At 45.1% G+C, this 27,885-nt stretch overlaps 2 protein-coding genes across 2 annotated transcripts in view; one reads left to right on the plus strand and one right to left on the minus strand.

Moving 5' to 3' along the window:
- Positions 1-57: 57 nt before the first annotated feature.
- Positions 58-27,454, plus strand: LOC134211634 (uncharacterized). The gene is made up of 3 exons (XM_062688706.1): positions 58-518; positions 26,767-27,078; positions 27,149-27,454. Exons 1-3 carry the CDS (start codon positions 381-383, stop codon positions 27,254-27,256), a joined length of 558 nt encoding a protein of 185 aa, XP_062544690.1. The 5' UTR covers positions 58-380; the 3' UTR covers positions 27,257-27,454.
- The window catches only part of LOC134211637 (uncharacterized), a 29,865-nt gene continuing 29,352 nt past the window's right edge, over positions 27,373-27,885 (minus strand). Inside the window, exon 2 of the mRNA XM_062688720.1 lies at positions 27,373-27,538. Coding sequence (XP_062544704.1) covers positions 27,440-27,538 — 99 coding nt within the window. The 3' untranslated portion in view covers positions 27,373-27,439. The remainder of the gene's footprint in view (positions 27,539-27,885) is intronic.

Consider the following 27,885-nt stretch of genomic DNA (forward strand, 5'->3'; position numbering starts at 1 on the left):
TTATTCGTTTTCCAGTTCAGTTACTAACCCACAGCGCTGCAATTACAAGCACGCCATTCTTATATGAACCGGCTACGGCACTCGTCAAGAAGTGGCTGGTTCTCTGATGGAGGTGGTTGCTGATAAACAGAGCTCAGCGCGTTCCGTGGTGTTTTTTTTTTTACGATTCCGCGACGCCGGCTCATTTGCGTCGATATTGCGGTACGGTTAGCATCTCCAAAGACGACGACGACGACGACGGCGGCAACGGTAACGACGCGATGTTGTGCCAAACTGTGGAAAATCTGCTGGCTTAAGTCGGTGGTGGAACTCTTGGCGTGCGCGCGTGCGCTCTGGATCGTGTAATCGAAATCGAAAGTTCGCACCGATTGGATAAGACCATGCGGCTAGTGCGGGCCGCTCTGGTGGCGTTAGTTTTCCTCGGGAGTGAAGTTCTGGCCGCTCCGGCTGCGGCGGGCGTCGGGTGCTGTACCGATTGGGGCTGGGAACGGGACGGCATCGATCCGCTGAAGTCGGAGGTTAGTTTGGTTGTTGCGTGGGGGCGAGGAATCGATACAATTGTTGGCGGAAATTTTTCGTGGGGTGTTAATTGGATAATAAAGTGAAATGATCATACAACTGGATCAGTTTGACCGAAGCGATGGATGATCGAATCAGTGGATGTGAGCGTCAATCAGACGATAAAGAAAATATATGGTGGAGGAATTATGCGATGGTCGGTACGTGCTGGATTCTAATGATTGCCTTTGAAACTGAATGGTAATGGCGAAGATTGACGTGCAAGGTGAGAAGAAGGATCATCGGCATTTTACGTGACAATGCGTGCAGAACTGTGCACACGTTCGTGTAGAGACCAATAAAAGGTTGTGCAAAGTGCTTAGAATCGTAAATGCCATACCACATTTAAAAGGTTCACCGTAGGAAACAGAGTTGCAGAATGATTGACAAACAAATCAAGCTGAGTTCCAGATTAGTGCCACTCTGTTTAATTAAACTGTTCAAAAAATAACAGGCGATGACGACCGGCAGTGGTTAACCTTTTAATGTTAATGGTTTACCGGATGACCTCATGTCTGTGGGTGTTTTAATTAGCTCTTTTTCATAATTTAAACAAGGTATAACTGTTTCTCATGTGCCGTCATCCTTTACTTAGTGAATAAACATTGAGCAACCTATGTTTGAGAAAATTAATTGATGTATGACGGGCTTGGACTTCCCGCCCTAGTAGAGCAGCACCTATTAAATAAGAAATGGTCACCTAATTTGGTGGTAGTGTGTGCCAACTATTTCCTTCAGGCGATGGCCTGCGCAAAGAATATCTAATTAGTTACGCCCCGCATTGGACCAGTTTAGTAACCCGCAGTGACTAATGGGCGTCTTTTTTAGCCAACTGTATTTGCCTAGCCGTAAAATTGCTCTATGCCCTTGTCATGAAAGCAGTCAGCCGGCGTGTTAATTATAACCTGCCACGCGAGTAAGAAGAGTTTGATTGACTAACCTTTCACCGAAATTTGCTTTGTGTTAACTATTTAGCTTCTTATCTAAGGCAATGGACCTGGGTGTATCCAATTTCGAAATTTTCAATCACAGTGTTGGTGATGCGAGTCGCCATTTATACCCAATTGTATTGCCATTAAAATGTTTTTCTACTTCTATTTTACCAAGCCGTAAAATAATTCAATATTTTTTGGTCGTGCAAATATTATTTTTTTCATTTCTAAGTAATATTTGCTTATTCTTGGGCCATCAGTCACCACCGTTTCTAATCACGTGTGTCTCTTGCTCTGTAATGGACACTAATGCAATGATGCCGGTGTCATCAGTGAAACCAAGACGCATGTTAGACTTATTTATGATGGTTCCGTTACTGTGCATAGTGTGCAGGTCAAAAAGCAGAGCGCCAATCGCACTGCTTTTATGCAGGTTCAAATAATTTGATTTTTACACGATTTTATTTTGCACAGCTAGATATAACACAATTTTCTCACCGCCACACTTATAATTGGTACGGAAAGGGTACGATAATTGGCTAGACACTTATTTATGAAAGTTAAAAAAACTCAACGATTTCTTATAGGTGCCACTGAAGGTTTTTGGAATTGCTAATATGAAAAGTATAAAATTTATTATTACTAGTTTTTTTTTTAAATTATCCAACTGACAACTGACAATAAAACTAATTCTATACAATTTGTTTTTATATCTTTATTATCGAGACTTTCAACCCAAGGAGACTAATTCATAGCATCCCGCGGAGCGATATATTTCTTGTAGTCGTTGTCGAGACACGTCAGCAAAAACATTGCACTAAGGAGAAATCATAATCAATACCTGGTCATAAACCAAAGGTTAGAAACAAAATGTCGAAGGGACAAAAAGGCGATAGACAAAAGATTGAAGGGACAAAACATCGAAAGGGACAAAACGTCGAAAGAGACAGAAGGTCGAAAGGAACAGAAGGTCGTCTTCTTTCTTATTTCTTCTTCTTTCCTTTTGCCTCTTTCTTTCTCCCTTCCACATTCCTCCCTCTTTTATCTTTTTTCTGACACCTTTCTTCTGTCTTCTTTCTTCTTCCTGCTTTATTTTTCCTTCTTCCTTCTCACTCCGGAAGTTCCTCCAGGAATTCCACCGGAAGTTCTTGCAGGAATTCCTACGAATGATCCTCCAGGAATTCCATTGGAAGTTCGTCCAGGAATGTATCTGAATTCCTGCGGTAGTTCCTTGAATAATTCCTTCGGAAAATATTCCAGGATTTCTCCGGAAGATTGGTAAAAATTTTTTTTCGATAGTTCATCTTGAATGATTCTCCGAAAGCTAGTCTCGAAATTGCTCCAGAATTTCCTCTGGAAAATCATTCAGAAGCTTCGGCAGGAATTTCAGTAGGACATACTCCAGAAATTCGCATGCGAATTCCATTAAATTATTTCCCAAATACAAGATTTTTTTTTATAAATTACTTCGGAAACTTCTGAAATTCCCTTTTGGTTCCTTTTGACACTCACATCGAATTCCTTTAAACCAGTGGTTCTCAACCTTTTTCTTGAGAGCTACCCCTTCAAACTTTTGCATTAATTGAGGTTCCGTCTCTCGGGTATTTCGGGTACGAGTAGACTTCCAATCCTATTAAAAAAAATATTTCCGAGCTTTTTGAAGGGAGGCTTCCGAGGTGGTTTTCGAGCCACTTTAAAGGAGGCTCCCTTTGCATCTTGGAAGGACACTTCTGAGCCTCTTGAAAGAAGAATTCCTATATTTTTGAAGGAGGCCTCCAGAGCCTCTTGAAAGGAGACTTCTGAGCCTCTTGGAAGGAGGCTCTGAGCCTCTTGGAAGGAGGCTTCCTGAGCCTCTTGGAAGGAGGCTTCCTGAGCCTCTTGGAAGGAGGCTTCCTGAGCCTCTTGGAAGGAGGCTCTGAGCCTCTTGGAAGGAGGCTTCTGACCTTCTCTTGGAAGGAGGCTTCTGAGCCTCTTGGAAGGAGGCTACTGAGCCTCTTGGAAGGAGGCTTCAAGCCTCTTGGAAGGAGGCCTGAGCCTCTTGGAAGGAGGCCTGAGCCTCTTGGAAGGAGGCTTGAGCCTCTTGGAAGGAGGCTTCCTGAGCCTCTTGGAAGGAGGCTTCTGAGCCTCTTGGAAGGAGGCTCTGAGCCTCTTGAAGGAGGCTTCTGAGCCTCTTGAAAGGAGGCTCTGAGCCTCTTGAAAGGAGGCTTGAGCCTCTTGGAAGGAGGCTTCTGAGCCTCTTGGAAGGAGGCTTCTGAGCTCTTGGAAGGAGGCTTCAAGCCTCTTGAAAGGAGGCTCTGAGCCTCTTGAAAGGGAGGCTTGAGCCTCTTGAAAGGAGGCCTGAGCTCTTGAAAGGAGGCTTGAGCCTCTTGGAAGGAGGCTCTGAGCCTCTTGAAGGAGGCTCTGAGCCTCTTGAAAGGAGGCCTGAGCCTCTTTGAAGGAGGCTCTGAGCCTCTTGAAAGGAGGCTCTGAGCCTCTTGAAAGGAGGCCTGAGCCTCTTGAAGGAGGCTCTGAGCCTCTTGAAAGGAGGCTGAGCCTCTGGAAGGAGGCTCTGAGCCTCTTGGAAGGAGGCTTGGAGCCTCTTGGAAGGAGGCTCTGAGCCTCTTGAAAGGAGGCTTCTGAGCCTCTTGAAAGGAGGCTTCTGAGCCTCTTGGAAAGGAGGCTCTGAGCCTCTTGAAAGGAGGCTTCCAGAGCCTCTTGGAAGGAGGCTTCTGAGCCTCTTGAAAGGGAGGCTCTGAGCCTCTTGAAAGGAGGCTTCTGAGCCTTTGAAGGAGGCTTCTGAGCCTCTTGGAAGGAGGCTTTGAGCCTCTTGAAAGGAGGCTTCTGAGCCTCTTGAAAGGAGGCTTCTGAGCTCTTGAAGGAGGCTTGAGCCTTCTTGAAGGAGGCTTCTGAGCCTCTTGAAGGAGGCTCTGAGCCTCTTGGAAGGAGGCTCTGAGCCTCTTGGAAAGGAGGCTTCTGAGCCTCTTGAAAGGGCTTGAGCCTCTTGAAAGGAGGCTTGAGCCTCTTGGAAGGAGGCTTGAGCCTCTTGAAAGGAGGCTCTGAGCCTCTTGAAGGAGGCTTCCAGAGCCTCTTGGAAGGAGGCTTCCAGGCCTCTTGAAAGGAGGCTCTGAGCCTCTTGGAAAGGAGGCTTGAGCCTCTTGAAAGGAGGCTTCTGAGCCTCTTGGAAGGAGGCTTCTTGAGCCTCTTGGAAGGAGGCTCTGAGCCTCTTGAAGGAGGCTCTGAGCCTCTTGGAAGGAGGCTTCTGAGCCTCTTGGAAGGAGGCTCTGAGCCTCTTGGAAGGAGGCTTGAGCCTCTTGGAAGGAGGCTTCCTGAGCCTCTTGAAAGGAGGCTTCCTGAGCCTCTTGGAAGGAGGCTTCCTGAGCCTCTTGGAAGGAGGCCTGAGCCTCTTGGAAGGAGGCTTGAGCCTCTTGGAAGGAGGCCTGAGCCTCTTGGAAGGAGGCTTGGAGCCTCTTGGAAGGAGGCTTCTGAGCCTCTTGGAAGGAGGCCTGAGCCTCTTGGAAGGAGGCTTCGAGCCTCTTGAAGGAGGCTCTGAGCCTCTTGGAAGGAGGCTTGAGCCTCTTGGAAGGAGGCCTGAGCCTCTTGGAAGGAGGCTTGAGCCTCTTGGAAGGAGGCTTCTGAGCCTCTTGGAAGGAGGCTCTGAGCCTCTGAAGGAGGCTTCTGAGCCTCTTGGAAGGAGGCTTCTGAGCCTCTTGGAAGGAGGCTTGAGCCTCTTGGAAGGAGGCTCTGAGCCTCTTGGAAGGAGGCCTGAGCCTCTGGAAGGAGGCTCTGAGCCTCTTGGAAGGAGGCTCTGAGCCTCTTGGAAGGAGGCTCTGAGCCTCTTGGAAGGAGGCTTCTGAGCCTCTTGGAAGGAGGCTTCTGAGCTCTCTTGGAAGGAGGCTCTGAGCCTCTTGGAAGGAGGCTCTGAGCCTCTTGGAAGGAGGCTTCCTGAGCCTCTTGGAAGGAGGCTCTGAGCTCTTGGAAGGAGGCCTGAGCTCTTGGAAGGAGGCTTCTGAGCCTCTTGGAAGGAGGCTTCTGAGCCTCTTGAAGGAGGCTTGAGCCTCTTGAAGGAGGCTCTGAGCCTCTTGGAAGGAGGCTCTGAGCCTCTTGGAAGGAGGCTCTGAGCCTCTTGAAAGGAGGCTTCTGAGCCTCTTGGAAGGAGGCTCTGAGCCTCTTGGAAGGAGGCTCTGAGCCTCTTGGAAGGAGGCTTCCTGAGCTCTTGGAAGGAGGCTTCTGAGCCTCTTGAAGGAGGCTTCTGAGCCTCTTGAAGGAGGCTCTGAGCCTCTTGGAAGGAGGCTCTGAGCCTCTTGGAAGGAGGCTTCTGAGCCTCTTGAAGGAGGCTCTGAGCCTCTTGGAAGGAGGCTCTGAGCCTCTTGGAAGGAGGCTTCTGAGCCTCTTGAAGGAGGCTTCCTGAGCCTCTTGGAAGGAGGCTCTGAGCCTCTTGGAAGGAGGCTCTGAGCCTCTTGGAAGGAGGCCTGAGCCTCTTGGAAGGAGGCTTGAGCCTCTTGAAGGAGGCTCTGAGCCTCTTGGAAGGAGGCTCTGAGCCTCTTGGAAGGAGGCTTCTGAGCCTCTTGGAAGGAGGCCTGAGCCTCTTGGAAGGAGGCCTGAGCCTCTTGGAAGGAGGCCTGAGCCTCTTGGAAGGAGGCCTGAGCCTCTTGAAGGAGGCCTGAGCCTCTTGGAAGGAGGCTTCTGAGCCTCTTGGAAGGAGGCTTCTGAGCCTCTTGGAAGGAGGCTTCTGAGCCTCTTGGAAGGAGGCTCTGAGCCTCTTGGAAGGAGGCTTCTGAGCCTCTTGGAAGGAGGCCTGAGCCTCTTGGAAGGAGGCTCTGAGCCTCTTGGAAGGAGGCTTCTGAGCCTCTTGGAAGGAGGCTCTGAGCCTCTTGGAAGGAGGCTTGAGAGCCTCTTGGAAGGAGGCCTGAGCCTCTTGGAAGGAGGCTCTGAGCCTCTTGAAAGGAGGCTTGAGAGCCTCTTGGAAGGAGGCTTGAGCCTCTTGGAAGGAGGCTTCTGAGCCTCTTGGAAGGAGGCTCTGAGCCTCTTGGAAGGAGGCTTGAGCCTCTTGGAAGGAGGCTTCCAGGCCTCTTGAAGGAGGCTGGAGCCTCTTGAAGGAGGCTTGAGCCTCTTGGAAGGAGGCTTCTGAGCCTCTTGGAAGGAGGCTCTGAGCCTCTTGGAAGGAGGCTTCCAGGCCTCTTGGAAGGAGGCTGAGCCTCTTGGAAGGAGGCTTCTGAGCCTCTTGAAGGAGGCTCCTGAGCCTCTTGGAAGGAGGCTCTGAGCCTCTTGGAAGGAGGCTTGAGCCTCTTGGAAGGAGGCTCTGAGCCTCTTGGAAGGAGGCTTCTGAGCCTCTTGGAAGGAGGCTCTGAGCCTCTTGGAAGGAGGCCTGAGCCTCTTGGAAGGAGGCTTCTGAGCCTCTTGGAAGGAGGCTTCTGAGCCTCTTGGAAGGAGGCTCTGAGCCTCTTGGAAGGAGGCTTCTGAGCCTCTTGGAAGGAGGCTTCTGAGCCTCTTGGAAGGAGGCTTCTGAGCCTCTTGGAAGGAGGCTCTGAGCCTCTTGGAAGGAGGCTCTGAGCCTCTTGGAAGGAGGCTTCTGAGCCTCTTGGAAGGAGGCTTCTGAGCCTCTTGGAAGGAGGCTTCCTGAGCCTCTTGGAAGGAGGCTTCTGAGCCTCTTGGAAGGAGGCTCTGAGCCTCTTGGAAGGAGGCTCTGAGCCTCTTGGAAGGAGGCTTCTGAGCCTCTTGGAAGGAGGCTTGAGCCTCTTGGAAGGAGGCTTCCTGAGCCTCTTGGAAGGAGGCTCTGAGCCTCTTGGAAGGAGGCTCTGAGCTCTTGGAAGGAGGCTTCTGAGCCTCTTGGAAGGAGGCTTCTGAGCCTCTTGGAAGGAGGCTTCTGAGCTCTTGGAAGGAGGCCTGAGCCTCTTGGAAGGAGGCTTCTGAGCCTCTTGGAAGGAGGCTTCTGAGCCTCTTGGAAGGAGGCTTCTGAGCCTCTTGGAAGGAGGCTTCCTGAGCCTCTTGGAAGGAGGCTTGAGCCTCTTGGAAGGAGGCTTCCAGAGCCTCTTGGAAGGAGGCTCTGAGCCTCTTGGAAGGAGGCTCTGAGCCTCTTGGAAGGAGGCTTCCTGAGCCTCTTGGAAGGAGGCTTCTGAGCCTCTTGGAAGGAGGCTTCCAGAGCCTCTTGGAAGGAGGCTTCTGAGCCTCTTGGAAGGAGGCTTGAGAGCCTCTTGGAAGGAGGCTTCTGAGCCTCTTGGAAGGAGGCTTCTGAGCCTCTTGGAAGGAGGCTTGAGCCTCTTGGAAGGAGGCTTGAGCCTCTTGGAAGGAGGCTCTGAGCCTCTTGGAAGGAGGCTCTGAGCCTCTTGGAAGGAGGCTCGAGCCTCTTGGAAGGAGGCTTGAGCCTCTTGAAGGAAGGAGGCTCTGAGCCTCTTGGAAGGAGGCTTTGAGCCTCTTGGAAGGAGGCTTCTGAGCCTCTTGGAAGGAGGCTTCCTGAGCCTCTTGAAGGAGGCTTGAGCCTCTTGGAAGGAGGCTTCCAGGCCTCTTGGAAGGAGGCTTCCTGAGCCTCTTGGAAGGAGGCTCTGAGCCTCTTGGAAGGAGGCTTCTGAGCCTCTTGGAAGGAGGCTCTGAGCCTCTTGGAAGGAGGCTCTGAGCCTCTTGGAAGGAGGCTTGAGCTCTTGGAAGGAGGCTCTGAGCCTCTTGGAAGGAGGCCTGAGGCCTCTTGGAAGGAGGCTTCTGAGCCTCTTGGAAGGAGGCTCTGAGCCTCTTGGAAGGAGGCTCTGAGCCTCTTGGAAGGAGGCCTGAGCTCTTGGAAGGAGGCTCTGAGCCTCTTGGAAGGAGGCTTCTGAGCCTCTTGGAAGGAGGCTTCCAGGCCTCTTGGAAGGAGGCTTGAGCCTCTTGGAAGGAGGCTTCCTGAGCCTCTTGGAAGGAGGCTCTGAGCCTCTTGGAAGGAGGCTCTGAGCCTCTTGGAAGGAGGCCTGAGCCTCTTGGAAGGAGGCTCTGAGCCTCTTGGAAGGAGGCTTCCTGAGCCTCTTGAAGGAGGCTTCTGAGCCTCTTGGAAGGAGGCTCTGAGCCTCTTGAAGGAGGCTCTGAGCCTCTTGGAAGGAGGCTTCCTGAGCCTCTTGGAAGGAGGCTTCCTGAGCCTCTTGGAAGGAGGCTTCCTGAGCCTCTTGGAAGGAGGCTCTGAGCTCTTGGAAGGAGGCTCTGAGCCTCTTGAAGGAGGCTCTGAGCCTCTTGGAAGGAGGCTTCTGAGCTCTTGGAAGGAGGCCTGAGCTCTTGGAAGGAGGCCTGAGCCTCTTGGAAGGAGGCTCTGAGCCTCTTGAAAGGAGGCCTTGAGCCTCTTGGAAGGAGGCTGGAGCCTCTTGGAAGGAGGCTTCTGAGCCTCTTGGAAGGGAGGCTTCTGAGCCTCTTGGAAGGAGGCTTCCTGAGCCTCTTGGAAGGAGGCTCTGAGCCTCTTGGAAGGAGGCTTCTGAGCCTCTTGGAAGGAGGCTCTGAGCCTCTTGGAAAGGAGGCTCTGAGCTCTTGGAAGGAGGCTTCCTGAGCCTCTTGAAGGAGGCTCTGAGAGCCTCTTGGAAGGAGGCCTGAGCCTCTTGGAAGGAGGCCTTCCAGGCCTCTTGGAAGGAGGCTTCCTGAGCCTCTTGGAAGGAGGCCTGAGCCTCTTGGAAGGAGGCCTGAGCCTCTTGGAAGGAGGCTCTGAGCCTCTTGGAAGGAGGCTCTGAGCCTCTTGGAAGGAGGCTTCTGAGCCTCTTGGAAGGAGGCTTCCAGGCCTCTTGGAAGGAGGCTCTGAGCCTCTTGGAAGGAGGCCTGAGCCTCTTGGAAGGAGGCTTCTGAGCCTCTTGGAAGGAGGCTCTGAGCCTCTTGGAAGGAGGCTCTGAGCCTCTTGGAAGGAGGCTTCCTGAGCCTCTTGGAAGGAGGCTTCCGAGAGCCTCTTGGAAGGAGGCTTGAGCCTCTTGGAAGGAGGCTTCTGAGCCTCTTGGAAGGAGGCTCTGAGCCTCTTGGAAGGAGGCCTGAGCCTCTTGGAAGGAGGCTTCTGAGCTCTTGGAAGGAGGCTTTGAGCCTCTTGAAAGGAGGCTTGAGCCTCTTGGAAAGGAGGCCTGAGCCTCTTGAAAGGAGGCTTCTGAGCCTCTTGGAAAGGAGGCTTCTGAGCCTCTTGAAAGGAGGCTTCTGAGCCTCTTGGAAAGGAGGCCTGAGCCTCTTGAAAGGAGGCCTGAGCCTCTTGAAAGGAGGCTTCTGAGCCTCTTGAAAGGAGGCTCTGAGCCTCTTGAAAGGAGGCTTCTGAGCCTCTTGAAAGGAGGCTCTGAGCCTCTTGAAAGGAGGCTTCTGAGCCTCTTGAAAGGAGGCTTCTGAGCCTCTTGAAAGGAGGCTTCCAGAGCCTCTTGAAAGGAGGCTTGGAGCCTCTTGAAAGGAGGCTCTGAGCCTCTTGAAAGGAGGCTCTGAGCCTCTTGAAAGGAGACTCTGAGCCTCTTGAAAGGGAGGCTTCTGAGCCTCTTGAAAGGAGGCTCTGAGCCTCTTGAAAGGAGGCTTCTGGAGCTGCTTGAAAGGAGGCTTCTGAGTTGCTTGAGAGGAGGCTTCTGAGCCTCTTGAAAGGAGGCTTCTGAGCCTCTTGAAAGGAGGCTTCTGAGCCTCTTGAAAGGAGGCTCTGAGCCTCTTGAAAGGAGGCTTCCAGGCCTCTTGAAAGGAGGCTTCTGAGCTCTCTTGAAAGGAGGCTTCTGAGCCTCTTGAAAGGAGGCTTCTGAGCCTCTTGAAAGGAGGCCTGAGCCTCTTGAAAGGAGGCCTGAGCCTCTTGAAAGGAGACTTGAGCCTCTTGAAAGGAGGCTCTGAGCCTCTTGAAAGGAGGCTTCTGAGCCTCTTGAAAGGAGGCCTGAGCCTCTTGAAAGGAGACTCTGAGCCTCTTGAAAGGAGGCTTGAGCCTCTTGAAAGGAGGCTCTGAGCCTCTTGAAAGGAGGCTTCTGAGCTGCTTGAGAGGAGGCTTCTGAGCCTCTTGAAAGGAGGCCTGAGCCTCTTGAAAGGAGGCTTCTGAGCCTCTTAAAAGGAGGCTTCCGAGCCTCTTGAAAGGAGGCTTCCGAGCCTCTTGAAAGTATTTAGTGGTGTGCCCTTGAAAATATGAGTGAATTTATGATATCCTCAATAAATTTATGATTTCGTGTGTGTTACTTCTACGTGAAGTTAAACGATTTACAATGATATGGAAATGCTAATATCATCTTCCAAACTTGGACGTACATGTTCATGATAGAATTAGAGGCGAAAGTATAGAATTGATAGTTCCGTTAGGATACGGCAAGCATGAAGAATGTTTTTATAGAAGTCGATTTGAAAGCGAGCGGAGGGCAATATTTGTGATGGCACATATCGCACGACCTTCCTTCTGCCAAGCTACCTCTAACAGGTAGCCGAAGCCTCCCCCTATCGGTCTATGGTGATGGTTTGCGTGGGAGGGCAATCAGATCGGACAAATCGACGTTTGAATCTTTGTTTGCATAATCACATACGTCCTTTTGAATAAGTACCCGAGATATCTCCACTGGCAAAAGGAAGGTGGTTTGACTTGCTCATATGCCATCGCGTGCGGAAGGATTTTCTATCAACGAGTACTGTCTCAAAATTTCTAATATGACATCAGTAGTAGCACAATTCAGATCAATTTTGTTGCAGCAACTTCAATATGACTGGATTTGGTTGCATATGAGTGACAGCGACTGATATATGACAAGTGTGCTACTCGGGTACCTTTTCGGCCAAATGACTTTTTGAACCAAATGACCTTTTCGGTAAAATAGCCTATTCGACCAAATGACCTTTTCGGCTATATGACCCTTTCGATCAAATGACTCTCGCTCTAATGGTCTGTTCGGCCAAATAGTATATTCGGCCAAATAACCTTTTCGGACAAATGGCTATTCGGCCAAATTTCTTTTTCAGCCAAATGACCTTTTCGGCCAATTGGCTTTCGATCTAATGGTCTGTTCGGCTAAATGGTATATTCGGCCAAGCAACTTTCGACCTAGTGGCATTCGGCCGAACTGTCCCTTCCCCGACATAAAGTGTATTGAAGTGAAGTTCAAGATAAGAAATTTGACTTCAAGTAGCTAATATAAGGTAAAATTTTATCATTTTGACTTGATGTTTGCAGTCCTAAATCAGTTCCATTGCTGATTAAATTTGTTCTTACACGTAATCAAGATTCGCAAATGTTGTCAATGATTTTATTCCATTTCGTTCCAGAGAGCGTGTAATGGCGCTATGGCCTAGGAATGAAAGCCAAGATACGTGGGAGAAATACCTGTGTCCCATCCCTAGAAGCTGGATTAGCAAGGATGGACACTAATCTTCTCAGCAATGTCACTCCCAACGTCACCTTATCATTTACCCCCTGAATGTGAAACGATTGGGGTATGGCTGTCCCCGTTTCTTCCTTTTGTGAGGAAATGCTCTATAATACAACCGACATTTCATTGGATGCTTTTCAATACTGGCTGTGCATGTGCTAAGACAAGACAAGATAAGAAGCCAATAAAAGGAATCAAACTAAATTAAATCTTGTAAACACCAGAAAACTAGTACTTAAAGTTTCGAAGAAACACCAAGTCAGGTTTAATGGACTACCTTGTGCGGATGAAAACGCACAGAAATACAGCATTGGAAACCCTTCGCAATTGTTTCATAGGGCTATACTGAAATACAACACCGTTAAAGGCAACATTGACTTTCAAAATCACTATAACATTATTATAAAATAAGCGAACAACTTCGGAAGAAGCATGAGTGGACTGAAAAGCTTTCCTTCTTCCGATTCCGATAAAGCTTTAGATTATCTCCACAGAAGATCTTTATGAAGATAGAGATGTCATGCCAAAACTAACCCAGCTTGTCTGCACAAACTTCAACGATTCATCATCAACCGCAATTACCATGGTATTTGACCGAACCCATCACGTTTAACAACTGGTCCATAACCGAACTACCGCTACTGACACCCATGTTCCGAAAATTACCTTGCCCTCTGAAATATGGAACATTACTCAAAAGCATCGATCCATCAACGTACCGTTTAACCAACACTTATTCAATCAATTTGCGTTTTCTAACTAATCTGAGGATCATTAATCAATCGCACCGAAAGCGATCCTACCGGCAGCGGCAGTAGTTGGGTAGGCCGAAACCGTCCGTCAGAAAAAGAGTCTACCGTTGCGTTTGCATTTGTTGAGATGGCTCCCATGTCGGTGGATTACAACAACATCATATCTCTGGTTTTGCATAGCCCGAGGTCATAAGTGTCTGCCTGGCAGTGTAGGAGAAGCACGTGACAGATTACCCACCGATCGCAATGCGCGGCGGTGTGGGTCGTCGCATGTCACTTTTCGGGGGTCTCATTTCTGTAACTTGTCATCTGCGGTGCTCGTTAGCATGGTGCGGTATTAAGATGAGCAGCACGTGCACGTCTACCGGTGATGGCGTTGAGTAATAATACCCGTGTCACATTAGGCATATAATTTTCGGTTTGGTGGAGGAGAAAGAGGCGAACAGTAATCGTAATGCAGATCCGGTAGCCGTTTTTAGGACAAGCGTGTCCATTTGTGCTAAAAAAGAAGATTTTCTAAATGAATACAATTTCTTAGATTGTCACTTGTCAATATTTTTTGTAATCTAAGTCTTACATCTTTCAATTAGTTCTTGTCACAGATTCCTATTGTCCTTCCAAATTCTATAAATCTGTGTCTCTTTCGATATCGAAATATCCCATGCGGTGTGGTGATGCTGTTTCTCATTAAAAATCGATTAAGGAAACGTATTGAAATACTATTTCTTCAATGTTGTAAGCTTACTGACCAACATCGACGGTAGCAATTAGTTGCAGTCATGGGACACCGTTGCAATCGACCCGTCATTTTCTTTTTGTGGTTAAGCGTGACAGGGTATTTTCTCATGACTAATTGGGGATAAGGTTACTTCTCTTCACTGAATGGGAAAGAACAGAAAGACTGCTGTTGTGTTAAAATTATTCAGCCTTTTGGTCACATCTCGGTTGCACTAAGTATCCGTTAATATTTTTTGTTGAATGCTTTTTGGCGAAGGTTTCTCCACAAAACGTCACTTTTCATACGCTGGCTGGAGCGTGTCTTTGTTGTTCCATTGTGTGTCATCGTTGAAGGTACGTGTGAATGGATCAACTGATTGTAGTTCATAATACAACGAAATAGGAACAGTCATGCTCATCGTCTACCGGATGTAAGCTATTCTGAGGCGAAATGATTATATGCTCAATTTGTGTTTACTAAGTATATAAGTGATTTAAGTTAAAATTAAACATAGTTTGAAAGAGCGATTATTTATCTCAGATATTGAAGCCCAAGAAGTTGAAGAAGCGAAAGAAGCTTGTTGGCGCTATAACCGTGACCAACTCCGGTTGGGTAGGATGGAATGTATTTCGGGATTCGGAATAAAAGATTCAACACCATCAAATTTCACCTTCACTACCTCTTAATCACTCCTTTATATTCACTTTTCGTTTAGGGGGGATCCCCAGCGCCGGACAACTCCCAATACCGGACACTTCTGAAAACGACACTAGCAGAGGTCACTCCACCATCTTACGTAGTACTTAAAATATACTATCAGAATGTTAGAGGCTTACGCACTTAGAATAATGACTTCTTCTTAACTGCTTCAGATGCATTCTACGATGTCATAGTCCTTACAGAGACATGGCTTGATGACCGCATTTTGTCTACGCAACTGTTCGATACCTCGTATACAGTTTTTCGAAATGATCGCAACCAACGAAACAGCACTAAATCAAGAGGCGGCGGCGTCCTAATTGCCGTATCGACGCGTTTAAGTTGTTGCATGGATCCTACACCGGTCTGTGACTCCTCGAACAACTATGGATCAGGATTAAAATGCCCACTGGTACTGCTAGCATCGGAGTTCTTTACCTACCGCCAGACCGGCGAACAAATGTCACTGATATTAACAATCATGTCGAATCTATTCGGGCAATTCATTCAGATTTGGATGAATTGGACGTCGCAATTCAGCTTGGAGATTACAATCAATCCAATCTGGTTTGGTCTACTGCGCAGAATACGTTCCCGGTCTTGGATGTGCAGCAATCGTACTTCCCGCCCTCTACCTCAATTTTGTTAGACGGATTCAGTTTAAACGGCCTTACGCAAATCAACCCGATTACTAATCACAATTCCCGTAAACTTGACTTGGTTTTAGTCCATGACAACATCAAAAGTGAATCTTCTGTTTTTAATGCTGCGGAGCCTTTGATCGACCTCGATCTGAACCATCCGGCCCTTGAGATCACCATTCAACTGAAACTCCCAACAGTATACGAAGATGTCGCGGATGTACATAGCCTGGATTTTCATCGCGCCGATTACACTTGTACTTTGTGTGAGACAATCTCTGATTTTGGCTGGCGAGCTCTTGATATGGCGACTTGCGTGGATGACGCAGTGGATTACTTCAATGAGCAGGTGAATCAAGCCATCCTTGACTGCGTTCCTCTCCGTCGACCTGCCCCTAAACCACCATGGTCAAATTCCCGATTACGTCAGTTGAAACGAGCGAGGTCAAAAGCTTTACGTAGTTACTGTCGATCTCGTTGTCCATTCTTGAAGTGGGTCAGGCGAGTAACAGTTATCGTCTGTACAACCGTTTTCTCTACAAGCGATACGTGATCCGTACACAGTCCAACCTCCGTAGGAACCCGAAGCAGTTTTGGTCTTTCGTTAATTCCAAAAGGAAAGGAAATGGATTGCCGGTGGAAATGCACCTTAAGGACAAGTGCGCCAGTACGCTGCAAGGTAAATGCAACCTGTTCGTGGAACATTTCAAGACTGCATTCAACGGTTCTGTGGCAAAAATCGCAAATAATCGCAGCACTTCATGACACTCCTAGGAATACGGTCGAGTTAAGTTGCTTCGAAATCTCTACGCATCTTGTTAAAGCAGCAATCGATAAATTGAAACAGTCCAGCTCTATTGGTCCTGACGGAATTCCTGCCTGTGTATTAAAAAATGCACTGATGCTTTTGTATATCCACTCACTGTTATATTCAATAATTCCTTGGCGCAACGTAAATTCCCTACTTGTTGGAAATCATCGGTTATGTTCCCTGTCCATAAGAAAGGTGACAAGGCAGACATTCAAAACTATCGTGGCATTACTTCGCTGTGTGCTAGCTCGAAGGTGTTCGAGATTATTGTAAATGATGCTCTGTTTGCTAGTTGCCGGCGTTACATTTCCTCTGTTCAACACGGATTCTTTCCAAAGAGATCTGTTTCAACGAACTTAGTTCAATTTCTTTCCACATGCCTACGTAGCATGGATTCTGGTGCTCAGGTTGATGCTGTCTATACGGACCTCAAAGCAGCCTTTGATCGTGTTGACCATGGAATATTACTAGCTAGATTGGACAAAATTGGCGTTTCTCTTGCATTTGTCTCATGGTTAAGATCGTACCTGTCTAATCGCACACTGTGTGTCAAAATAGGAACTGAACAGTCTGAAACGTTTTGTAACATTTCCGGAGTTCCTCAAGGAAGCAATCTGGGCCCATTGCTTTTTGTGCTGTTCATAAATGAAATCGATATATTGTTGCCACCCGGATGCCGATCGTTTTTCGCAGACGATGTCAAGATCTACATGATAATTAAGAGTCTACAAGATTGCATGGAGCTTCAGAAGATGGTAGATTGCTTTGTAATGTGGTGTTCCAGAAACTTCATGGCAGTTAGCATTGCTAAATGCAGTATCATCTCGTTTCATCGAAAGATCAACCCGACCAGTTAGTCATAACAAAATTTTATCACAATTATATCAATACGTGTTACAAATAACAAAACTTGCAATAATTTTGTTATAAATTCTCTGCCAAAGATGGAGGAAAGAAAGTTTCATGATCGTCATAACATGAGTATAACATAATGTGTTATGTATATTTCTACCGAAAAAATTGCCTACATTTTTGGTAGATAGGAATTGGAAAAAACGAAGGTATCACCTACAGCTACAGTATAACTTGAACCTACATTCAAAGTTGATCCAGCTGGACAAAGTTATTTGCCTACATTGTGGATACTGAATCATTACCTTATCAAGTACATAATTTGTTATAGTACAAGCTTATTTCCACCACTTTTTATGTAACACAAGTTATATTTTTGTTCAACGAATAACATATTTAGTAATGTTTTTGTTAAAACTAGAAGAGATTTTGTTACAATTTTTGTTATTTTAACTACTAATGGTACATGTTTTATAACAAACGCTGTTATGAAAAACTACTGTAACAGAATAACAAGGTCTGATATAAATCTGTTACTATCTACTGGTCGGGAAACCATTTGTCTTTGACTATACCATCACAGACCAGCCGTTGCAAAGAGTAACACAAGTACGAGACTTGGGCGTTATGCTTGATAGTGGCCTCACATTTCGAGTCCACTACTTTGATGTAATTTCTAAAGCAAATTAACAGCTTGGATTGATACTCAAAATTTCTCCAGAATTCCACGATCCATTTTGCCTGCGATCACTGTATTGCTCGCTGGTACGATCCATTTTGGAGTCAAGTGTGGTTTCCTGGTGTCCATACCACGCCAACTGGATTGCTAGGATCGAAACAGTTCAGAAGAAAATTCTTACATGCCCTTCGCTTCCTCCCGTGGAATGATGTCACAAACCTGCCTCCATATGAAGAACGTTGCCAACTTCTTGGACTACAAACACTAGAACGACGACGATCCATCGCCCAAGCTGTATTTGCGGCGAAAATTTTAAAAGGAGAAATTGACGCCCCATCTGTTCTATCTGAGATCAATATTTACGCTCCTACAAGAATTCTACGCCAGCGGAATTTCCTCCACCTTGAAACGCGAAACGTTGAGTATGGTCAGCATGATCCTATTCGATTTATGTGTAGTATTTTCAATGACGTTTTTGAACTATTTGATTTCAACTTGACCACGCGGACCTTTCAAGAACGACTCTCATTAAGATGATAACTATTTTCTAAGCATAATTTTTATTTCTTAAGGCGTTTTTATATGTTGTATGTTTTAGTTAGTTAGTATATTAAGCCAATTGTTCATTAAGACCACCAAAGTGTCAGATGAATGTATACAAATAAACAAACAAATATAAACAAAAGAATGTTATCGAAAAGTCCTTTACCTGCATGGAATATCAGATCCTCGATGTATTTTGATGATGAATTTTGGTGAAAGAAAAGTGTCTCCTACTACCGGACACTATTGCATCATGTACAAATATGACCAAGTTCCTGTTACATAGTAAAGGCATAGATTAGAATAAATAAACTTTTCACTTGCTTTAAGTTGTAGATATTAAATTGTGTTAGTAGAGCTAATTGGACTTTACAGATAAATTCCCACGATTTCAATGTCATCTTCAATTTTTGATTCTGCTTATTTCTGTGGCTCTCTGATACCTTATCAAGAAACAATTTAATTTAGGAAAGTTTAACAAAACAGGAGTAAAGAATGAATATTTGGTCACATGAAAAATCTTACTGCCCGGACCTTGGGGACAGCAAATGGATACCGAAATTGATTCCACACCACAGATACATTATGTGACAAGGAGAATCCTTTCGCTGGACGGCTCCACAAAGATGGACGCTGACCAGAGTCATAAAATTCGTGATGACCAACCACGACGAGCGCGGAGGCCACGCAATGGAGGTGATCACCGATGTCTTGGATGTGATTATTTACTTTCTGGATAATCGCGTGAACTACAGCAAGGATTTGAAACTCTCGCAGGCTCTTTGAGCTCTGGTAGGAGAAGCAAAGCCGGAATAGAGGACCCTGCTAGAGGCCAGTAAAAAGACGGAGCGCGAAATACGCACTCTTACTGAGGAGAGGAAGCTGGTGGAGACGACCAGAGAGGATGCTGGATCGAGGATTCGTCTCTCTCGGTAAGAAGGGCTATTGTCACGCAGGAGGTGGACCTGAATGTGGTTAGCGTGAATTCAGTAGTTCCTATGAGGAAGGACGCTGGCAAACGACCGACGGGAGAAATTTTTTTTCCAAGGGGGGACTTTGACAAAAAAAACAATGTTTCTTGAATAATTCTGGAACGCAATGGTCAATCAAACCAATTTTCAATAAGAAACAACTGGACCGCAATCCGCGTCGATTGCAGCTTATCGCGTTGCGAGCAAATCGGATAATGCTAAGTACCAAAAAGTGTGTCTCGCATTTTTGTACACACATATACAGACATCACCTCAATTCGTCGAGCTGAGTCTATTGGTATATAACACTATTGGTCTCCGAGCCTTCTATAAAAAGTTCGATTTTGGAGTGATCCTATAGCCTTTACGCATACTTAGTATACGAGAAAGGCAAAAACATATTGAAACAATCTCACCAAATTCCGGATAAATGAACTGAGGAAGTGAAGATCACTTCTAGTTTCCATGAACAATTCACTTCACTCTTCCAGAGCTATTCTGAGCAATTCGTTATTGATCCGTGTATTTCTGATATTATCACAGAGCCACACATATTTAATTAAAGACATCCCCGTATACAAACTACACAAACGATTTCGCGCACTCAATTAAGAAATATACTTTATTAAAGGTCGCGTAAGTTTCAAACTTCAGATCACTTAAACTGATTTCTCTTAGTTCATATAGGCTTACTGCTCCTGGAGTTCATCTCATAGCTCCGATACTCATACCTCGAAAAACAAAGCAACGGAAAGGTATTTAATTTGTTTCTTATTTTTGTAATTTTTCCAGCAGTGAGCACGCATGTTAGCAAAAAGAAGCGAAGAAATTCGTGCCGTATTTCTTTGTTTCGCGTTGAGATGAATATATGTTTAGTGAGATGGAAAACGGAGCAGTTCCTCTACAAAATATAAACATCTTTTTCTTCTTCTTTCTTCTATTGAACTATTTACAGCCTGGTCAAGCGATCTGCTTTAAATTAAATATTTAGTTAGAAAATAGCTGTATGGATTATGATTCTATGACTCGGAATCCGTCCATGATGGACAGATTTCGAATCAGATTGTACTAATTTTCAGTGTTTTCAATGCAATACAGTGGAGCACATACAAAATAGAGGTTATTGGCCACCTGTATCAATAACGACCGTTCTATTTGAATTCGATTCGTATTTTCTAGAGCCTTTTTAATAAAATTAAGTGCTTAGGTGTACGGATTTCGATGCACCATGGCAGAGCCTATTAGAGGACGAGTGCGCCTTCCAATGCGGCAGTGGCAAGCGCGGCTATGGGACAGTTCGTCGAATGACATTTCGTCGAATGAGGTTAAGTCGAATGACATTTAGTCGAAAGTACATTTCGTCGAAGGGACATTTAGTCGAATGGACATTTTGTCGAATGGAAATTTAGTCAAATGGACATTTAGTCGAATGGACACTTGGTCGAATGGACATTTGGTCGGGGTTCAGCCAAACCGCACTGAGCGGCTTTTCGACTGACTTGTGATATTTTAATCTCTCAAGGACAACGGAAATAGTTTCATGTCAATTTAAGCGTACTTTTGCAGTAAGATATCCTCAGTTATGGGGTTGAGGGATATCCGATACGATTTGTGTTCAATTAAATTTGCTAAACGAAACTTTCAGCAGAAAAATCGATAATTTTTACTGGCGCTTGGTGCGATTTGGCTGAACCCCGACCATTTGTCAAAAGGACATTTAGTCGAATGTAACATAAGTCGAATGTTGAAAATGTTTAGTCGGTAGTAAGGGTAATTAGTTAGATGGATTTGAATAGATTCGAATAAATAATTCACAAGATACACGAATAAACTGATTAGAGGAATTTAGTGGACGTGAGGAAGTTCAGTCAACAGCGGAAGAAATGAATATAACAGAAACTTCTGGAGACCCTGGTGTATTATAGAAAAATTGAAAACCTACAGAAATAGCAAACTATTAGGGACTGATAAAATACCCTCTATTCTATTTTCCGGCACATGATCAAAAACCAATGATATCAATGTTATTTTGCCAATACTTCATCGTAGTCAGCGTTGGAACACTTCGTTGATTGACATTTGGTCAAATGACATTTCGTCGAAAGGACGTTTGGTCGAAGGGACATTTGGTCGAATAACAATGTTTTTTTATCTTTTCATTTACACTTTTTCTTTCACTCAATATTTATTCAAAAATTAGCGCAGTATTAAATTGTCTTCCAACCATAGTTCGTTAATTATTGGCCGAAAATTTAATTCCAACCAAATAGTTATATAACCTAATTTATTCAACGTTACGTCTAATGACAAACCATAATTCGACTAAATTTCTTTTGGCCTGGACTGGTATAGATTCATTGTAGTTGATTAGGGAGATCACCAAAGTCAATATGCAGTCGGGAATATTCTCGGAATATTCACCGTTTTCGTATTATTTATTATTTTTTGGACAACATTGGAGCAATAATTATGTGACTTTTAGAAACACCGCAATAAACCATTTATTTTTTAATTGTTATTGACTAAAGTTCTTTTCTTTCAAATAGGCATTCAACTGAACGTGTTTAGACTAAATGTACAAAAAAAATTAATTCTTAACTCTAGAATCTGAGCTCGGCTAAATGTCCATTCGACCAAATGTCCATTCGACTAAATGTCATTCGACCAAATGTCCTGCGTCTCTAAAGTATTAGAAAAATATTGTCGACTTAATGTCCCTTCGATCATGTCCATTCGGCGTAATGTCCTTTCGACCAGATGTCATTCGACTAAATGTCATTCAACGAAATGTCTTTCGACGAAATGGTATAGATTCGGCAAGCGCAAAGGCAGTGGTGGAACGATTATCGTCAAAACTGCCGATAAAAGTTACGCCGACGTCTTGAAAGCCGTGAGATGTAATAAGAAGCTCTCTGGCCTAGTAGGGATGTCAACTGCATCAGAAGAACTCGGAAAGGCGAGATGGTTCTCATATTGAAGTGGGATGCTGCTCACAAGAGTTCTGAGTACAAAAGGTTGACGGAGGAGGTTCTAGGTGATGGGGTTCAAGTACGAGCCCTATGCTCAGTCACGAACATCCAGTGCAAGGGCCCGGATGAAGTAACCAAGGCCGTAGACCTGGTAGACATACTGAGAGATCAGTGCAATGTCGAGATCCAGGAATCCGCGGTTTGATAGCGTAAAAGCTATGCGGGAATGCAGGTTGCCTCAATCCAGGTACCTCAGACTGAGGCTAAACTGAATGTGGGTTGGTCGGTATGTTATGCTCGCTGAGCATAACATACCACATCTTCAGTCTGCTACAGATGCTTGGCTACGGTCATAAGTCCTATGACTGTAAACGCTCCGGTCGTAGTAAGCTATTATGTAGGTGTGGAGTTGAAGGCCACCAAGCTGTCTGATGTCCTGATATCCCCCGGGTACAGACAACAGACACCTTCAGGCCTGTCCGGCCTCTAGAAGGGGCCAGACATACAGGTAACACAGTTAACTCAAACCCCTTCGAGGCAGCTCAACTGCTGCTACAACAGTCGGTTATCGAGTGTAAAGCTGATGTAGCCTTGCTATCCAACCCATACCGCATCTCTGCTAGACACGGCAGCTGGATTGCGGACAAGTCCGAGATGGTGGCCATATAAACTTGCGGGCAATACCACATTCAGGAGATAATTTCATCACCTGACGATGAGGGTTTTGTCATAGCAAAGATAAACGGTGTTTACTTTTGTAGCCAGTGGCGTAGCCAAGGGGGTGGTTTTGGGTACAACCCCCCCCCCAGAGACAATATTTTTTGGAAGAAATTTTTTTTTTCGAAAAGAAAAATGTTCGGAAAACCCCCCCCCAGACCAATTTTCTGGCTACGCCACTGTTTGTAGCTGATGCTGTCCTTCTCGCTAGAGTATAGTGCAGTCCACTAGGGTAGTCGATATTCTTGCAGCGAAACTAACCGATTTAAAACAATTAGTTGTAGGTGTCTTCAATGCGTGGGCAGTGAACTGGGAATCCCAATTCACCAACGCTAGAGGTCATATCCTGCTAGAGTCTCTAGCGGCATTAAACATACTCTTACTGAACGAATGCCAAACAACGCTCAGGGGATCGCGTGATGATTCATGTATTGATGTGATCTTCTGCAGCGCGGGATGGACGGTGGAGCCGGAAAGGAAGGTTCAGGAGCGGCATACATCCAGTGACCATCAGGAAGCACGTTTTAAGGTCCGGTATACCCCAAGCATGACCACAAGGTGGGTCGGTACAGCCGATCCAGCATGGCGCACCTCACAGTTCACCCCAGAACTATTCCTCCAACACTATGTTAGGAGAGGCAAACATTTGGAATAAGTGGCGACGAGTTAATCGATGTACTAACACATGCATGCGATGTGAGGATGCCTAGGAGGACCAAACCTCCCGGAAATCGACAACCAGTGTAGGTGGTCAGACACGATGGTAGATCTTCGTAGAACATGTCTTCGAGCTAAAGAAGTTTCCGACGTTGAAAAAGTCGGGTTCCAGACAGTGGGCAGAGTTCTGAACTACGAAATTAAATGTAGCAAGAGAGCCTGAAAAATCCCAGGAGGTGAGAAATGCGGAGCTTATCATAGGTGCAAGAACACTTAAGCTCAATAAGGCACCAGGCACGGTTGGTATTTCAAACTTTGCTCTTCAACACGCCATTACTGCCATTACATTCCTCATTTTAGACCAACAACACGAACGCAGACCTTTTCGATTATTGCTAAATATTATTTGTTAAAAGCAACAGCACGTCCAAACTAACAACAAACTGCCCCACGGTAAACGTAACGTACCGGCACGATTGTGACAGAAAATCGGTACGATTTTGAAACAATTGAATAATCTGGATCTGAAGGATCTAGATAATGTGAGAAATTTTGCTTAATGTAATTCCATAATGTACGGAATCAAAAATATCTGAATGTAGAAGTTTAGGTCATGACAATGATCTCAATCGGAAAGATATGAATCAGTTCCAGAATCCAAAATAAATGAGATACCAGAGAATGTCTCAAATCTGGAGCATTCTTAAATCTGCAAATATCTAACAATCTACTAAATCAGGAAAACTTCTGAAACGTCACCATCTCCATTTCATTGCTTTCAAACTTTCAAACATTGCTTTCAATGCTTTCAAACAATCTCCGGGGATGTTGGCCAAAATAGTAGACGGGTTGTTTCGAGGCATGAATCATCGAACTGGCCCGCTACTCCCTACGAGTCAGTTGACGTGGTACCGCTAGTGACTAACGAAGAGCTTATCGTAGCAGCAAGAAAACTTAAGCTCAATAAGGCGCCAGGCCCGGATGGTATTCCAAACCTGGCCCTTAAACACGCCATTCTTGCCAATCCAGATATGTTCAGGAGCTGCTTCCAAAGATGCCTGGACGAAGGAAACTTCCCAGATCGCTGGAAACGGCAGAAATTGGTGATATTACCGAAGCCCAAAAAAAACGCCGGGAGATCCTTTGGCATACAGACCAATTTGCGACATAGCTGGGAAGTTGCTAGAGAGGGTGATCCTGAATAGATTGTCGTTAAAAATGCATTTAATTAAGCTAGCTGGGTAGCTACAGCTGACTCCCTGCATCGCTTGACATTTCCGGTTTTTCTGTGCAGGATACTGAAAAGTTATTTTCAGAATAGTATATTGGTATATGATACTGACGCTGGTCAGTAGTCGATCGAAGTTTCGGCGGGTGGCGTTTGGATCGCATCTCGCTTCTCCGAAAATTCCCAATCTGCAGCTAGTTAGGCATCGAACATTTCCTGCTCTTGCTGCAACTGCTGCTCTGCTATCTCGTGTTGTACCTGGAGCTCCAGCTCACGCATATTCCGTTCTCTCCTCAGCTGTTCCTCCTTCTACGCTTTCTACCTGGCGAGTAACTTCTTCCGCGTCTCCATCCACTTTTTAAGGGCCTTCTTCTTGGCGATTTGTTCCTTTTCCAACTGCTCCTCAGTCGGATCTGCATCGGAGCTGATCGACTCCTCCATAATTTGTTGAGTACTAGAGGAAACGCACACTTGACAGCGCAAATCGGCTTTCACAACCTCCTGGTCTTTGTCAGTGCAGAAGAAATACTAACAATAATATTTGAGAATCGTGGAAAACTGTATAGAAAAACATTATTCCGGCTCCGTAACGTTTCATGGCAAATGAGCCTTCCAAATAATGGATGATTTTTGATGTTGAACAACGTCTTACCCGAAGGTACTGGTTTTCAAATCAGAATCTAAAATTAGGGACCGTCACGAAATCATATAAGACTTTGAACATTAACAGCGCCTTTGTCTTTTGATGGATTTGCAAAATTTATTAGTCAATTAACTCGAAAACTTTTCATCAATTTGTCAATTTCATTGAAAATTTTAATTATTTACTATTATTGAAAATTTCAGTTCTTGTCCTAAACATATCAGAACCAACCAATCCAATTCATGCATTCCCAACACGGACATCAGAATGATGTGAGTCACGAGCCATTTCATTTTCTCCGGGTATGAAAAGGCCCATAATCCGCGCTTGCGCGTCATTTCTGTACGATGATCCACGGTGAGTGCTTACGGAGAGAGGAAACGGAGAGCGCACAGAACGATGGCATTGGTCCTAGCATCGAAAGCGGTGGTTTCTGCATATGGTCGAGGTTCAGCCAAACCGCACCAAACGGCTTTTTAACTGACTAGTAATATTTTGTTCACAAAGGAAAACGGAAAGTATTTTAAGTCAAATCATGCGTACATTCGTTGTAGGATATCCTCAGTTATGGCGCTGAACGATGCCCAATGCGATTTGTGAGCAATTGAATCTGTTACACGAAAACCTTGGTGAAAAGTTGGAAATTTTTCATTGGCGTTTGGTGTAATTTGGCAGAACTCCATATGGCCGGAGTTAAGCGGTTAAGCGGCAAACTATGGAGTGGATATAGTCGGTGTCAGCGGCACTGCAGTGAAATTTTCTTGCATGGTTCTGGTTTTTACAAGGGAAGTTGTGTGAAGAATTTTGTTCTAAGAGCAAATTAATCGCTTTGCGACGCCAGAAAGCTGCCGTCCGTAGGAGATTCACGAAGGCGCGTCGAAGGGAGATGCTACAAATATTTATTCGCATGGATAGCATCGGTGGCAGCCAAGTGAAATTTTCTTAAGATATTTATTTGGTTTTGTTGCAGATTGTGATTGGTTAGGAATTGAAAATGAATCGATTCTCAGGATCACAATTTTGTGGCAACGAAGGTTTAGCCGAGACGAATTTTGTTTAAAGTGCAATTTATAATCGCTTGGCGACAGCAGAATGTTGATGGAAGAGGGAATGTGGTGTACTTGAATTTGTGATATCCTGCTGTGAGTTGTCCACAAAATTTGGACAAAATCATGGATTCGAAGCAAGTGCATGCTTGATTTTGCACACAATTTGTGAATTACTTTTCCCAATCAATTTGAGATTGATACTCTGCGCATTTGATTGTACTTGGTTGCTTGCCCAACAGCGATATCCCTAATTGCTGTCGGAGAAAGTCATTTCACGTGGAGCTTTCTGGTTTCAGTGTTACCGTAGTTATTGCCTTCCACTCAAGGTAAGGCTTTTCAAGACGGAATGGATTTGCAGTACAAAACCAATCGGAACAAATTTCAAATTTCACTGAAGAAAAGGAATTTCTGAAGGAAGATAAAGATCAACCTAATTGTGACGTGAACATTCAACAATCTACAACATGTTTGATCAAAATGTGTCTCAGATGCTCGTTCTTTAACCATATTTATTTTCAACCAACGATACAATAATACTTAAGTTAACACTAAAATCATAACCATAATAAACGTTACGTTGTCCAACGTCTACCTTGCGGTCGTGACTTGTACCCAACCCTTCTGATTTTTTTAAATTATTATTTTTATCTTTCAATTTGTTCAAATGCTTTGATTGTCAAAAGTTGATATTTTCCCCTATATTTACCACATAAAATGCTAATTGTTATAAAACAATAATTTAGGATCGATTTGCGATTTAGGTGTAACATATTTTATTACAAACATTGTAAGGCAAATTCCTGCTAAAGCAAGCATTTCCGACAGAATAATGTTTCCTCTATTAGATAAAAGAATAAGTCATGGAGAAAAACGGTTGCGTGGAGTCCATAAGAAGATGTTTGTTTACAAAATAAGTTACTCCGAAATCGCAAATCAATCTTTAATTTCCCTTTGAAAATATTAGATTCGAATTTGTTTAATGTGCAAACAATAACAGACAACGGAACAATGCAGAACAATGACTCAATCAACATTCTTTATTTCATAGAAAAACCTTTTCTACTCCATCCTGTCTTTTGTAGGACTCCTTCAGCGATGACCTCAGTCGAACGAAGCGAAAGTTCAAACCGGAAGACATGCTGGCAGCGAACGTGGTCCTGACAAAGGCGTTACAACCGAAAAAGCAACAACGCCCCAAAACGGCACCGGCGAAGTCGCAGAAGCAAGCCCGCCAGGCACCGCCGGACGACGCGGAGAACGACATTGACTCGTTCGACGAGAACCCCAGCTTCGGACAGGGTGAGAAAGTGTCGCTGAAAATCCCCGACAAGCTGTTCGGTAACGCGACCAACGTGGTGCTGGCGGTGGCGAAGATCTTCGGCGACTTTATTACCGTGAGTTGGCCGGCAGTGTCGGATATGTAATAAGCGAACAAATCGATTCATTTATTTCTATTTATTTTAGAATACTGCCATCCGGTCAGCGCGATTCCTACAGTTGTTCCAACCATTGTTCGGACGCAATCTAAAGATACAGATTCCGACGACCACAACCGAGTCGAATGAAGTTTGAGATTTTTACTATCCTAAGTATTCGTTACATAATTGTTTTGTTATCTATACAAGAGATCTATTTTATCTACACTTAGCTTAAGAGGACTGTGTCATCATTCGGCTGAAAACGTGTGATCTTTTTATTCGATATATTCTGGACGATATTTAATAAAATGATCTAGCTATTAGGCGTGGTTTTTCGTTAGGTTTTATCCAATTCTTTTGGTATTTCAATCGTGAGATGACCGCCGAAAAGGGGCTGGAAAAACCGCATCATTTTGGCCAGTCGGGTGACGGATCTCTGTGGAAGAAAAAGTAAGTCAGGTTAATGGAGATTTCCTCGAATTTAGATTTTTTTTAGAAACAGTGCAATTGTCAAATAAAACCTTTAAGGTAGTATTCAGTTTTAAATTTCGAGTAGGTAAATGTTTTCTTGTCTCTATCTTTGTTGACCTTACATTCCCCATTAGAATATTATGAATATCAACAGTTATAACCAGTGTTTCTTAGCAAACTTATCATTTTTGCATTTGCATTTGGGAAGATAATGTTGAGATAATGTCAACCCTGAAAAAATGTCCTAAGCCAATCCGGGAAACGGAAATTGGTCACCTTCATCTTGGTCTTGCTTCATTAGTTTTTACTGGA

This window comes from Armigeres subalbatus, chromosome 1 (assembly GCF_024139115.2).
Source record: "Armigeres subalbatus isolate Guangzhou_Male chromosome 1, GZ_Asu_2, whole genome shotgun sequence".
NCBI classification, from domain to species: Eukaryota; Metazoa; Arthropoda; class Insecta; order Diptera; family Culicidae; genus Armigeres; species Armigeres subalbatus.